The sequence below is a fragment of the Lissotriton helveticus genome, chromosome 2_2 (genome assembly GCF_964261635.1).
Source record: "Lissotriton helveticus chromosome 2_2, aLisHel1.1, whole genome shotgun sequence".
In the NCBI taxonomy this organism is placed as follows: domain Eukaryota; kingdom Metazoa; phylum Chordata; class Amphibia; order Caudata; family Salamandridae; genus Lissotriton; species Lissotriton helveticus.
Genome location: NC_136060.1, coordinates 246,845,530 through 246,859,421, shown reverse-complemented (window position 1 = coordinate 246,859,421; position 13,892 = coordinate 246,845,530). Strand labels below are relative to the sequence as shown.

The following is a 13,892-nucleotide window of genomic DNA, read 5'->3' as shown; positions in this document are numbered from 1 at the left end:
ATGCACCTACTAAATCCTTCATCCAGACACTTATACATCCACTCATTCTTCAATATGTAAGACATATTTTAACTTTACAGAAACATACAGTCACTGGATGTTGTCATCAGTGATGTCATCAGTGATGTCATTTGAGATGTCATCAGTGATGTCATCAGTGATGTCACTGACCATGTCATGAATGATGTAATATGTGACATGATCAGCAGTGGATTGCGGGTGCGCGATATATAGTTAGTGCAACTAACTATATATGGAATTTCAATGGTTTTGTGTGAGTAAAATAAGGTTTTGTAAATCCTAATTCCTAACTATATATGGTCTATAACCTATGGTTTTTTCAGTGAATATATATATATATATCATTATTTCCCAGGCACCAGTCAGGAGAAATGCATTTCACTTGAAAATTATGCTTTTGTCGATATGAATTTTATGGTTGGGAATGAACAGTTTGTATTTTGTTTATAGAAGATTATAAATGTTTACATTACTAAGGTTGTTGAAAATAGGGAAACACATCTGAGTGATTTGCCACCAGACTATCCATTCTTGGACAGAAGAATGTAACATAATTCCATCTGTTTGCCTTCTGGTTTTAAAGGTTTTAATTAATCTCCGCAACCCAAATTATGACAGCAGCGATCAGCCAAGCTTCAGCAGCCACCTTGGTTTAATTCAGATTCCACTTCAAGTGAAAGACATTCCTGAATTGGTGAGTAAATACACTTAGATACATATTAGCAGAAGGGATTAATTCACACAAGTGTTGTTTTGACAGTTCTACTAACAGTGGTATGGAAATATTTAGCTAAAAAGAGAAAAGCAAATCTACTCATTCGAAATATTTATATTGTATTTTAGCTTATTTAATATTCGAAATGTTTGCTAGTAGGTGTTAGAATTTATGTGACTACACTTTATTAGCATTTGGGTTGCAAAGCGTCTTGAATGTGCTCTCTAGGCCTGGTTAGACAATCGGCGATTTAAATGACATTGTACCAATGTGGTGTGTTTTTTTTGCATTGTTAGGGGCTGGAAAGTCTCATTTCAATCTGTAGTTTGGGTTTGTCGGAATGACACGTTAAGACTCTAAGAAGTAGGATGCCATATTCAGTACTTGTAAACTTGGAAACGATACTTTTTTAATAATATGTCCTGGGAGGCAAATGCAGAAATGTTAAAGAATGAAAAGAGATCCGTTGAAATTACATCTTAAATATTTTTGTAAATGTCACTGAACTAACAAGCAATCGCCAAGCCAATAGATATGTCTTTAACATGCATGCGGTGGTATTGGCCCCGGGGATCAACGAGAGATCAAAGGGTTCCACGGGCAGAGGGAGCATATAGGGCCCGGCAATTATTCACATCTCTAAAATGCCATGGGCTAATACCAGCCCTTAGAGGTGCCCTGTTCTTTATGGATGCAGCTCAAATTTAAAGAAGGCCAGAAGCTGCGGGAAATTAAAGCAGAGTGCAAGTGTTTTAAAAAAATAGTATTCATTCTGTTATCAGATTTATTCAAATCTAGTTTACAATTCACGGTCTGCAGAAGATTGTATACTAGATTTGAATACTCTGCCTGCCTTCGTTTTAATGTTACCATTTCTATGTTTAATAGCCGTTTGGTTGAATTCTTGACTTCATATATTTGAATCCTTGACTTGATATAATAGCAGGTGACCATTTCCACTTAAATCCCCACAGGCTACCTCTCACTACAGCCAGGTAGACACATCATTGGTAGAGGTGTTGGAAATAATGTACTGTACAAAAATCATCTTTACATCGCTGACAGTTATCCAGATTGAAATAAAAACACTCTTAAGCCAGGCTCGGCTCCTTAATGTGTTACTGAGAAATAACTAAATTGACTTGATGGGTTCTTTTTCTGCGAAGGCAACCTCAATCATTAAGCTGGTAGACGTTGAACGTTTTGATGCCTTTACCACTCCCTTCTTTTACCATGGGTTTACCGTGTAATGTTTACGGCGGGGTAGGGTTTTTTTTTTTGCAGAGTTTTATATAGCGCAAACTAGACCCGAACCGAATCAGGTATCAGAGCGCTTTACAATGTACCAGTTACGTTACATGAGGACGGACACACATTCATTTTAGGCACGGGGAGATTAAGTGATTTGCCCAGAATCACAGGAGGTTTTGGCGTCGTTACCGAGACTCGAACCCAGGTCCGAGGTCGAGCGCCCTAGCCGTTAGGCTACCTCCTATCCCCAGTTCCAGTCACCTGCGGCCGGAACTTGAGCACAAGCGCTGGTACGTGACACCAGGCCCAGCTATATAATAAAGAGGCGTGACGCCATATAGTTAGTCGGGATCGCGCCATAGACACCAACACATGTGTGGCGTGTTTAGTGGCCGCAGCGCGCATTGCAGCTAGCGCTCAGAGGCACCATTACACTGGCGACGAGGAGGTCTCCTGAACTCACGCTGCTGATTTACTCAGCTCCACATTGCTGTGCACAAGTAACTAGCCTGCTGCCACCCCCTCGACTGCTGCCACATGTGAGGTACTTGCAGCCCCAACGGATGCCAGAGCCCACAAATAACAATTAACCTTTAACTCCCTGGCCTGGGATTTCCCAAAGCAGACTTTCCTGTGCTCCCTGGTGGGGGTTATCAGTTGAGGCAACCTGACACACTCTGTGCAAAGGATCCGAGCGTGACCTCGGCCAGGCGGCTGCTCTCGGGCATAACAGAGTGGCAGTGCACGTGCCGCGAGGTACACCCATGTCCACGCCCAAATTGCAGCAATCCCGGCCATTGAGCCATTCATAGTAGATGGTGCCCCCTCCTCACTTGCCCCGAAATGGAAGGACTGGACAGAACGTCTCCAATTCTAATTTGAAGGGGCAGGACTGGCCCGCGAGAGATGCTGAGATGCCCAGCCTTCCTTGTACCACTTTATCTCTACATCCGATTACTCCAAAAGAATCCATATTTCAGACATTTAACTCAACTGATTTAACTATGGATTCAGCTCCATCACGTGTCCTCAGGGAACAGGCCTCACTTCTCATTCCGCATATTTATAAGCATATTAGCAGGTCTCTTAAATCAGGGGTATCATCCCAGATAGCCTATAAAAGGCTTTTTTATTTTTTCTTATAAAATGAATAAATAAACTTGACCCCACCATTCTCTCCGATTTAGTTCAATTAACATCTTGTTTGTACTAGTTAGGAGCATGTAAGAATTATGACGAATACAAATGGCAGTCTCATCAAGCGGTGGAGTGCCTTTCTCTCTCATTACAAATAAGTGGTATCTTTGGACCACTTTTAAACCCAAACGTTCCCTCCAGTTTGCAACATCCCCAATAGTTATCATTTATCACTTACCATTTTTCTTTTACTTTATGTGATGTTCATGCAACAACAGCAAACAATAACCTATTGCCCAAGGATACGAGAGCAGACATCACTACATATGGTACCTCAATATTCAGGGTAACAAAAAAATAGAAAAGCCGTTGACATAGCCCGACTATGGAAGAGTCTGTGCATAGTGAAGGCAACAGTTTGAAATCTGTTTAGGGTCCGGCGTTTTGGTGGGGCGGTACAAGCTTAACACAGACTATAGGAACAGGTCTGAATTGTCTGATTCCAGAGTAAGTAAATATTTTCATAGTGGTTGCCCGATATCTTTTGGGCTTGAAGTTTGGGGCTGCAACTGTCCGTAGTCTTCGCTCATTTTATCACAATTGATCATCCTCTTCAGCCAGGCAGAGTGTGTGGGGCAGTGTCTGCTGCCCTAATGGAGTGCCAGGCCTCGCTTTGCAAGTAGTAACGCGATAGCTGTGAATCTACGGATACTCTTGGGAATATCCTGAATGTAACCCAAATGTGCCACCAGAGGAATAGGTGTAATTGTAACTGTCATAGTAGAGACTAGAGAAAATATTTTGGCCCAGTAGTGCCTTATGTGTGGGCACGTCCCGATTAGGAGCACAAAATCAGCATTCATGGCATGGCCTTTAGGGCATTGGGATGAGCGTGTGGGTTCAATTCGCACCAAATCTTTGGATGTGGTATTGGCCTTTGTAAGAAAAAAATAAATGTAGGAGTTTGTGTTTGTAGTTGGGCTTAGTTTGAGTACAGCAATAGTACCAGACTTTATCGGACAGTGGCTGCCCCAGGTCGCTTTCCCATGCTTCCCTAGCTCACTGGGAAGGTTCGGGTGTCATGGCTACACAGGCTCGGTATAACCTACCACCTAATAATTCTATCTCTGCGTTCTATTGCATGTGTTTAACAATAGTCAGGTAGGGTGATAGTCTTGTGTTCGTTATACCCAGTTTTCTAATGTAAATCTTAATTCATTGGAGATCTTCAGAGACCTCTGGGAAAGGAAAGCTTGGAGGAATGCCAACTACCTCCTACCAGATTATATTCATTTGAAATTTCATGACAGTTTCCAAGATACAAAGTAAGTGCCACCTTTGATGTTAACATGATACTAAGTAGTGACATGGTCTCTTTAGGAAGAAGACATGTTGAGGTTTATCATGTCTAAACCATACATCTTTCATGGTCAGTGCAGTCATTAACTCTTTTTTGTGTGAAATACTCTACGCTGGTTTACAAGCCATTCAGATTAGTTACCTACAGAGATCTTAAAATACAGCATTTACGCCCATCACTGGTCGAGGTGTTGCGCAGCAGCCAGGGCGGATGACTCTGGAGCGCGGGGCTCACGCTTCGATCCCGAGCACTGAAGGCAGATCAGCACAGCATTATGTGACTCTGGGCAATAGCTCACTTAATCTCCCTGACGGCCCCCATCACCTTGAGACCCTTACGGGTGAGTAGTTCGCGCTCTACAAATATCGGGTTTGGTTTCAGGTAGGAAAGAGCATAGATTGCTGGCCAGACTATCTCTGTTGGTCTGTGACACAGGGTGCTTGAAACAGTCCTGGCTGCATAAATATGTGAACACCATTATTGCCATGCACTTGACAGCTACGAACACTGGCTTGGTCCTTGCAACCACTGACACTGCATTTGCGACCACAGAGCTCAGAGGTGGCGAAATCAGTGTCAAGAACCAACAGTCATCAGAGCTCTGCCCTTCCCATTTTTTATTGTAGCAATAGTGAATACCAGTCCATTATTTACTATTAGTGTAATAAAAAATGGAGCACAATAAGAGCTGGAATGGGATCTTCGCTGGCAGCTGAGGTGAGTGCAAAAATATTTTAAAGGAATTCTGTGTGCATGCTTGCGGGTGAGAGTATGTTTTCTAGAGAGAGCTTGTGTATGTGTGATTATGTATGTCTGAGTATGTAAGCCTATGTGTGTGACTGAAAGTGAGTAAGAGGCATTGACTCATAGTGAATGAGAGTTAGTGAGGTTTAGTGGTAGTAAGTATGAGTAAGAGAGAGTGAGTGAGAATTGGCTAATGGAAGATATATATATATATATATATATATATATATATATATATATATATATATATAAGATATATGGCCCATCTCTTTCCCAGTTTAAAGAGGTCTCTATTAATCAGGTCAGGGACATTTTGTCATCCATCAAATCAGGCTCTGCCCTTGATCCCTGCCCTTTTAAAGTACTGCTCCCAGTCTCAGAAGTACTGCTTCCAGCCATCACTACCATCTGTAACACCATGATTAACACAGGTGTTTACCCCTCCGATCTAAAAAAGACGCTACTAAAGCCGCTGCTGAAAAAACATAACCTAGATAGGAACGAGCTTAAAAATTATCGACCGATTGCCAATCTGCCTATTTTGGCTAAAGTTGTCGAGAAGGCCCTAAACACTCAACTATCAGCCTTTATAGAAACCCATAATCTACTGGATGACTCCCAGTTTGGTTTCCGCCTAAATCATGGGACAGAGACGGCCCTGGTCAAGGCTACAGAGGACATCAGAACCATTCGCGACGCGGGTGGTACAGCAGTCTTGATACTGCTGGACCTGTCAGCGGCATTCGACGCGGTCGATCATGCCATCTTGATCGACCGTGTCGAAGCACTGGGGATTAGACACAGGGCTAGGACTCTCCTGGCTTCCTTCCTTGCCGAGAGAACTCAGGTGGTCACCATAGGGCCTTTTCAGTCCACCACCCTGTCCTTGCCGTGCGGTGTACCTCAAGGTTCATCCCTGAGTCCGACACTCTTTAACATATATGTGTCGGACCTTGCCAAAACCATTCGTGCTCATGGGATGAGCCTTACATCTTACGCCGACGACACTCAGTTGGTTTTGGCCATCAGAAATGACGGCCAAAAAATCGCCGATAATTTCAATCTGGGCATGCAGGCCATAGGGAATTGGATGGCATCCAATTGCCTTAAATTGAACTCGGATAAGTCCGAGGTGGTCATCTTTGGAAGCTTAACCCCAGAATGGTCCTCCCGCTGGTGGCCACAGTCTATGGGTCCTCCCCCCACTCCTGTCAGCAAAGTGAGGAATCTAGGTGTCATGTTTGACGACCGTCTCACGTTTTTCCCCCATGCAAATCAGATTGCCTCCTCTGCTTTTTAGAAGCTACGAATCATTAAAAAAATTCTCCCCTTCCTTCCGGCCTCAGCTGGTAAAACCCTGATCACGTCCTTGGTCCTGTCCACCTTGGACTATTGTAATACCCTATTTTTGAATTCCCAAGAAAAAGTTCTCAATAAGCTGCAAACCATCCAAAATGCGGCTGCCAGACTGCTGGGTGATATCCCCAAGTTTCAATCAGTCTCAGGAACCATCAGAGAACTTCACTGGCTTTCCATCAGGAACAGAACTAAATTCAAAGCTTTGTGCATTGTCTATAAGGCGTTGCACAACCAGGGACCAGCCTTTCTTACGCAACAACTTGTTCCCTATCGGCCCACTAGATCCCTGCGGTCTTCTGACCTCCTCCAGCTGGAAATACCCCGTACGAAACTGGTTTCATGGGGCGACAGAAGATTTCTCGTTTCAGCACCCAAGCTCTGGAATACTTTGCCACTATCTATAAAGAGCAGCCCTTCTCTGTGGTCTTTCCGAAAGCATCTTAAAAAGTGGCTATTTGACCAATAATTACATCCTCCTCTAAGGCAGATTTAAGCAAATACTTAGCGCCGAGATGCCCACGGGCCTTCGCTGCGCTTAATAAGTGTTTAAATAAATAAATAAATAAATATTATAAGTAAGTGACAGTAAAAGTGAATGTGAGTGAGTGAGTTGTGAGTCAGTCAGTGAGAATAAATGAGACAGCGAGAGATTGAGGGAGTTGAAATAGAGTGAGTGATAAAGTATGAGTGAGTCAGAATATGAATGACTGGGAATGAGGCGTGAGAGTATAGTAAGTGCGTAGAGTGAGTGACATTGAATGAGTGCAAGTGATTGAGAATGAGAGAAAGTGAGTATGTTTTGGCATAATGCGCACCCATTGTAAAGTACTGATTCAGTCGCTTTGGCCAGTAGCTACAAAGCAGGGAAGCATTATGCCCCAGCACTTTCAAAGATCCTAATATAGGTGTTATCAAAAATAGACGTTTGTCTGTGCTGAGTGGATTAAAAACAGATCTTTCTGACTGGGGGTGAATGTTTGCATTGTTCAGCATTCCCTCCAACATTTGTTCTTTCTGCTTTTGTCACCCAAAGTGGGAAGGGTATGCCCAGAAATGGGTCCCGTGCTCACTGCATTCGAGTTAGCCTGGCTAATATGGGTTGATACGCAGGATGCTTGTTTCCAGTCCAGGACGTGGCAGTTTGGGCTGAGCTGTTCCCATGAGGAGCAGGGTTAATAGTGATATACAAATGGCTGGGTCTAAACGGGGGTGACGTGCTGAGCAAAGAAACCGTGGGTTAAACCCAGATCTTTGTGCCTAGGGGTGAATGTTTGCATTGTTCAGCATTCTGTCCATATGTTAATTTTTAAAAATGTATATCTCCAGTTCCTCACATTGTTTTTTTGTCGTTTTGGTGTCTATTTGTTCATAAAAATATTACCTATTGTTATAAATTGGTGTAGACTTTTTTGTGTTGTGTCTTACTTATTTGACGTATTGGTGTTTTTAAATGCTTTACCCTACTGTCTCCTAAGTTAGGCCTGACTGCTCGTTGTCAGCTAGCAAGTGTGTTGAGCAAGGGGATAATTTACTGAGACCTTTACTTAACCCTAAACTGTGTTAGTGGCTGTAATACTAGTGGTAGGTGCATACTTATCCCTACCAATAACCCACTTTCCAACAAGAACCATCTCTCAATGGATCAACCTCAGTATGAAGATCTGCAATGCAAAGGCCAAGAAACAGCCCCCTGAGAGCTCTGCTAGAGCTACAGCTGCAACCACTGCATTAGCTAGAGGATTCCCTATCTTGGACATCTCTCAGGTACCTACTTAGGAATCACTGCACATGTTTGCCAAACACTACTGCCTCGACATTTAGGTCCGCCTTAATGGGTACTTTGCCTGTTTGGACCTCCAGGACTGCATAGCCTGAAACAATCCGCAAACCCACCTCCGGAGAGGGATATTGCTTTGGCATCTCTATTCAAAGGTAAGAAGGAATCTGTGGCTATAAGGCTGTCAAACGGCCAAGTTATTTACCTTCTGTAACGCTTTATCTGGTGGAGATTCCTTACTGGCCCTTACTTCCATCTCGTTATGTGGACTGTATTAATAAATTAAGAAATCATTTTTTTACCTCATTTTTGGCACACTGGTCATCATTTCTCAGCTTGACTCCATGCTTCTGGAAAAATTCTTAAGATTTGAGGTCACTGCACTAGGGTTGTGCCCATATAGACACCGTGCATGTCACTTACGGTGGCAACAACCCCACCGACACCACGCGAAGCCAAACAACACCACCTACCGGCGTGCAAGCAAATTACTCAAAAGGTACCAGATCCATTCTGATTCCTGGGAATATATTAAGGTAAGGAATCTGCAGGTAGATAGAGTCTCTATCAGATAAAGCTTTACCAAAGGTAAGTAACTTATACATTTTGTTTTCACCATGAGCAACAAAAATATTTTAGGAAAGTATGTCTAATGCTGCTGTAACTGTATATTATGCTTATTAATATTATAGACTTCATAGAATGCATTCATTCAATTTTGATAGATTCCTGCCTGTAATGGCACAGACAATCTAAAAATGATGGAATACACCCTAAATAATTACCAGTGGTTTAGTATGATGGAAGCATTTCAGCCAGATCACTTATGTGCTCTGTGTCTCTATTTTCGAGACGGAAATTGCAAGGTTATTATGTCTATTTCCCCAAAGCGTTTTATGAGGAACAAAGGTTCTTTGGTTATTCGTTTTGGGGATAAATGTGCAGATGGTTCCTGTTTCTTTTAATGTTGTGCTCATATTTCCTTTTCAGAAGGAGTACTTCAGTGAATTGGACCTAAACAGTGGACAGTTGGGTATTGATGATTCTACACATGTCCCTCCAGGTTTGTTTGAACGAAATTAGTATAAGAAAAGCAATGAACACACTAGGTTCTCATTTTATTTATTACAATTTTTTACTTCTAGTTTCAATATTTATACTTACCGTGTTTCGTGATAACGATTTTCGGTACTCTTGGAATTAAAGAAAAATGCTTTATTTTTGATCAATTCATATCTTAGATGATCTTTCCTTTGACTTGTAAGTCTAGCATAGAGCCCTACACTCCACACAATTCCTGACTGGAAACACTATAGGGATTTAGAGAGAGCACACACTGAGACTGTTTCCTTTCGGTTGTATGATTAAACAACTACCACTGAAATCACGAATGCCTAAACCACGAAGGCTAAAGAACGACCAAATGCTAATCACTAAGTATTGAACCACGACTTAACTGAACCACGAAAAAATTATTTTGACATACAAACCGAATCTACCCATATTTTCAACCTGGTGTAAATGAAAACCTGCTATATTTGAAAATGCCATTCTTACAGTGTTATTCTTTTTTGACAATACTTTTTTTTACACGTAGACGCCAACCTCTTTTTGTAATGTCATTTTCTACTTTGCTACTAACTGTTAATCTCCAGCCTTGAATTAATTAAAAATATTTCTGGTATTGACGTTTGATTTAAGAAAATCTATTTTTTCTTAGGGAACTGGGCTATCTTAGGATGTTGTCATCAAACATGAAATTTCTCGTAGCTGAGCCATTCCTAGAGCTACAGAAGTAATTGCAGAAAAGACAGAAGAATGGAGGAAAAGAAATTAATAAAACCTGACGAAAAGGGCGATCGTAGTGATGAAAAAAAAACTGCTAGAAACTGATAAATAAAGCGGAAGTCTGTTATTCAAATCATTATATATTATCCAACCTACTTTTTTTTTTAGCACTGATCAATAGAATCTGAATTAAAAAGTGCAACATCACAGAGATCACACAGAATGTCACTGTGATTCTGGGAGTGTGAAAGTGGTCACAACTAGAATGCTAACTTAATTTGCGGCATATCAAACGTAAAATTAAAACCAAATGCACTATTTTAAGCGATTTTAAAATAAACACGTCAGCATAAAAACATCTGAAAACAATCCTACAGTGACATCTATTGGCCGCACTTGGTAAATTAAAATCTATGTAAATTTTTGCTCGTGTTGATAATTCGTTGTGAAGGCCACTCGTTGTTTAATGTAGTAGTTGTTGAGGTGGTCGTGGTTCAGTTTCAGGTCGTTGTTTATGAGTCGTTGTTCAGGCCACTCGTTGTTGGAAAATCGTTGTTCAGACTGTTTCCCTTTCAGATGAAAATTAGGTCTATGGCAGCATTTTCAGAGACCTAGGGTCAGATCTTTCAACATAAGGAATTGTGATTTCCAAATTGTGAATCTTACCGAATCGCTGTTAGGAAATCTCAATTCCTAATGTAGGGAAATATTACTTTTAAAATAATGATTTCTAGTGGGTTGCATATTGGCTTACCTCAAGAATATTAAGGAGTTATGTTGCAATTTGCGACCCACTAGGAATCGCAGCCGGCACAGTGATGGTGGTCTTCTGTAGTCAGCAGACCACTATGCCTGTGATTGATTTTTAATAAAGGAATCTCTTTTTTTTATGCAGTCAGTTTTCCTTAAAGAAATACAAGATGTGTTTCAAAAAAGAAAATGAAATGTTTGTTTCATTTTTTAAGATCAATCAGTGGTCTGTGGGACCATTGCTGCCTCTTAAAAAATATTTTGTATAACATTCTCAAAGGGGAAGGAGTCCCATGAGGACCTCTACCAATTTGCAAATAGGTTACGACCAATTTTGAGTTGGTGTTAAAGTATTGCTGTTTTGCAACCAGAATTCTGGTGTAAACCATTAATACATACCACTGTGATTCAGTATTTGGAAGGGACGCTATAAACACACCTCTTTCAAATTACTGATTCATAATTGGATCACACGTGCAAATTGTGATTCTGCAACAAGTAACCGAATCCAAATTTGACTTTTGTACATTGAAAAAAGCTTTTTGTAGTTGCAACGGCCCAATTCTGCGAATCTGGCTGTTTGTGACCACCTAAAAAGTATTATACAACTGACCTCTAATGCCTGATGTACGTAAATGTGGTTGCAAAAAACTGGTTGCCACCCGTGACCAGTATTTGTGCAGCCACTAAGCTATTTTGCGAAGCAATCTGTGTTGTAATAGGTTTGATATAGCAAAAGGGTTCGGAGTTTGTTGATCTCTGAACTACCTCATTACTAAACAGTTCTCTTGGTGTGTAGTTCTGAAAGAAGATCTGAGTTATTTCTTGTGATAAGAGGACCAAACAAAGGTCAAACACAGCATTAATATTTAGCAGCAAGTGCCCTCACACCTCAATTGTTGGCACGCTTCATCATTACGCATATGCTCCTCGTACGGCTGGCGCTGCAATGGCCAACAAGCCCTTCAATGGGACTCTTTGCTGGAGTTCTTTTTAAGGAGCCTAAAACTCGAAATTCATGTACCTAGGAAGTATGCAGAGTAAATTGGCCAAATAGATGGGTGAAGGAAAACTAAAACTATCATAACAAAACTCTTAATATCTTATTTAATCATTGGGGTTTTTTGTTCAGATTAAAAACAATGGTAATCTTGAGGAAATAATGTTCCATAAAATCTAATCTGAGTCAACATGTTTATCACCTTTCGTAGTCCCTAAATGGATCAGTGACAATTTGCCAGGACCTGTAATCTAATAGCTAATATACATGTAGGGCTCGATCTAGCTCAGGTAATACTCAAGAGATGCCGTATGGTGGACCCACACCTGGCATCAGAAAAATAGACACACAACGTGTAACACACATATATTAATTTTTGATATCAAGCACTGAGCTTCTCTTAGACATGTCATGCTAATGCTCACAATCTCAGCTCATACGTGTTGCTCGCTTTTCCCTTTTCACATTTAAAAAAAGCATTTAGCATTCAGAAAACCATGCCTCAATTGGTGAATGTGGTGGTCGATTTGTTAAAGCATGGAGAAAGGTTCACCATGACTCAGAGTGAGTCTGGTCCTGTTGATACACACAGAGAGAGGACCTTGATATGGACTACTCCAGTTTAGTTTACTTTAATGCCAGTCCATCATCGATCTCTGAATAAACTGTAAATTTGACAAAACGCAGAAGTTCCTCTCTTGAGAATTCCACAGTTGAAATATGTCTCACATGCATTGTCGGAACTACACTGGCTTCCCATTAGGAAGCGAGTAGCCTTCAAGGCACTATACACTGCTCACAAATCCGTTCCTGACATAGGTCCTGACTACCTTAAGAGGAAATTCAAATGGTACACACCTAATGGAGGTCTTTTATCAGTCTCCTCTAGAAACGTGGAAACACCTAAATTATACAAAGCTTCTTGGGGCGGCAGAAGCTTCATTTCCTCTCCTTGCAAACTTTGGAACAAAATGCCCCTGCATCTCAAAGCCTACTCCTATTTAATTTGTTTAGGAAAAGAACTTAAAGCCTGGCTTTTTTCATCTATGTTGCCCAATTAGTTTTACAAACTGTAACGTCTAGCAGACACCAGTACCAAAAAGCCTATGGGCAATCGGGTGCACCATAAAAAATGTCAGCATCAATACCTGTATGAAAAAGTGCTACCCTTGGAAAATGTTATCAGGAGACAGGCGCTGCCTGCAGCAAAAACTGTATTTGAATCACGTATTTCTCTCCAGGAAGGTCCTTGCTTTTTGCCTACCTGTCTTTGAGCTCCTGCTGTGGCAGACTGTCTCAAAGTAGTCCAAAACCACAACCGAATTTCAAAGGACCAGACACTAAATCACATCTTGGTCTCGATTTGGACTAGAAAGGTGGGAGTGAGTCCCACAAGTTATTCTGCAACATTGTTCATCAGGGGAAGAAATAAGGTTTTGAGCTGCTACAACCAGGACTGAGGACCAAGTTCTGCACCCAGAAAGCCAAGGACACTTTCCCTATACCTGATGCACCAACCTTCTGCCTGCCTGCAAAGACCAGTGTGGCTTGTGAGGAGGAGGAAAGAGCCTGTAGGGATTGAGACCCAGCTTGGATCCTGGTGAGAGGAGGGACCAGTGTTGTGAGAGAGCTGTCGGCTTACGGAAATCACTAACCCATGTTAAAGGGTGAAGTTGCTGTCCAGTGCGCGGTACAACTGACATTGCTGGGGCTGTGTCCCCAGGATGACCAGCACAGGGGTTTGAAGTCAAGATCAGATGCGGACCTGCAGCATCGCACAGATCTATTCCAGACACATGCCAATTGTGTCCCCTAATGCACTTTCCAGAGATTCCCTCAATACGCACACCATCTTTTATTTCTAGGAATCGACTATCACTAATTTCAGGAGTAAGTTGTGAAGTGGTGACCCAAATAAATGACAAACGACATCATGTAAGTCAAACCATATGGAAACTGGTATTTATTATAGATCTCACATCAGGTAAAC

General features: G+C 41.5%; 1 protein-coding gene across 2 annotated transcripts in view; it reads left to right on the top strand.

Annotated features, from left to right (window-relative positions):
• TBC1D19 (TBC1 domain family member 19) overlaps positions 1–13,892 on the top strand; it is a 1,159,927-nt gene that overhangs the window by 416,324 nt on the left and 729,711 nt on the right. For both annotated transcript variants that reach the window (XM_078678973.1, XM_078678974.1), the window contains exons 8-9: positions 605–715; positions 9,355–9,427. In XM_078678973.1, coding sequence (XP_078535099.1) covers positions 605–715; positions 9,355–9,427 — 184 coding nt within the window. The remainder of the gene's footprint in view (positions 1–604; positions 716–9,354; positions 9,428–13,892) is intronic.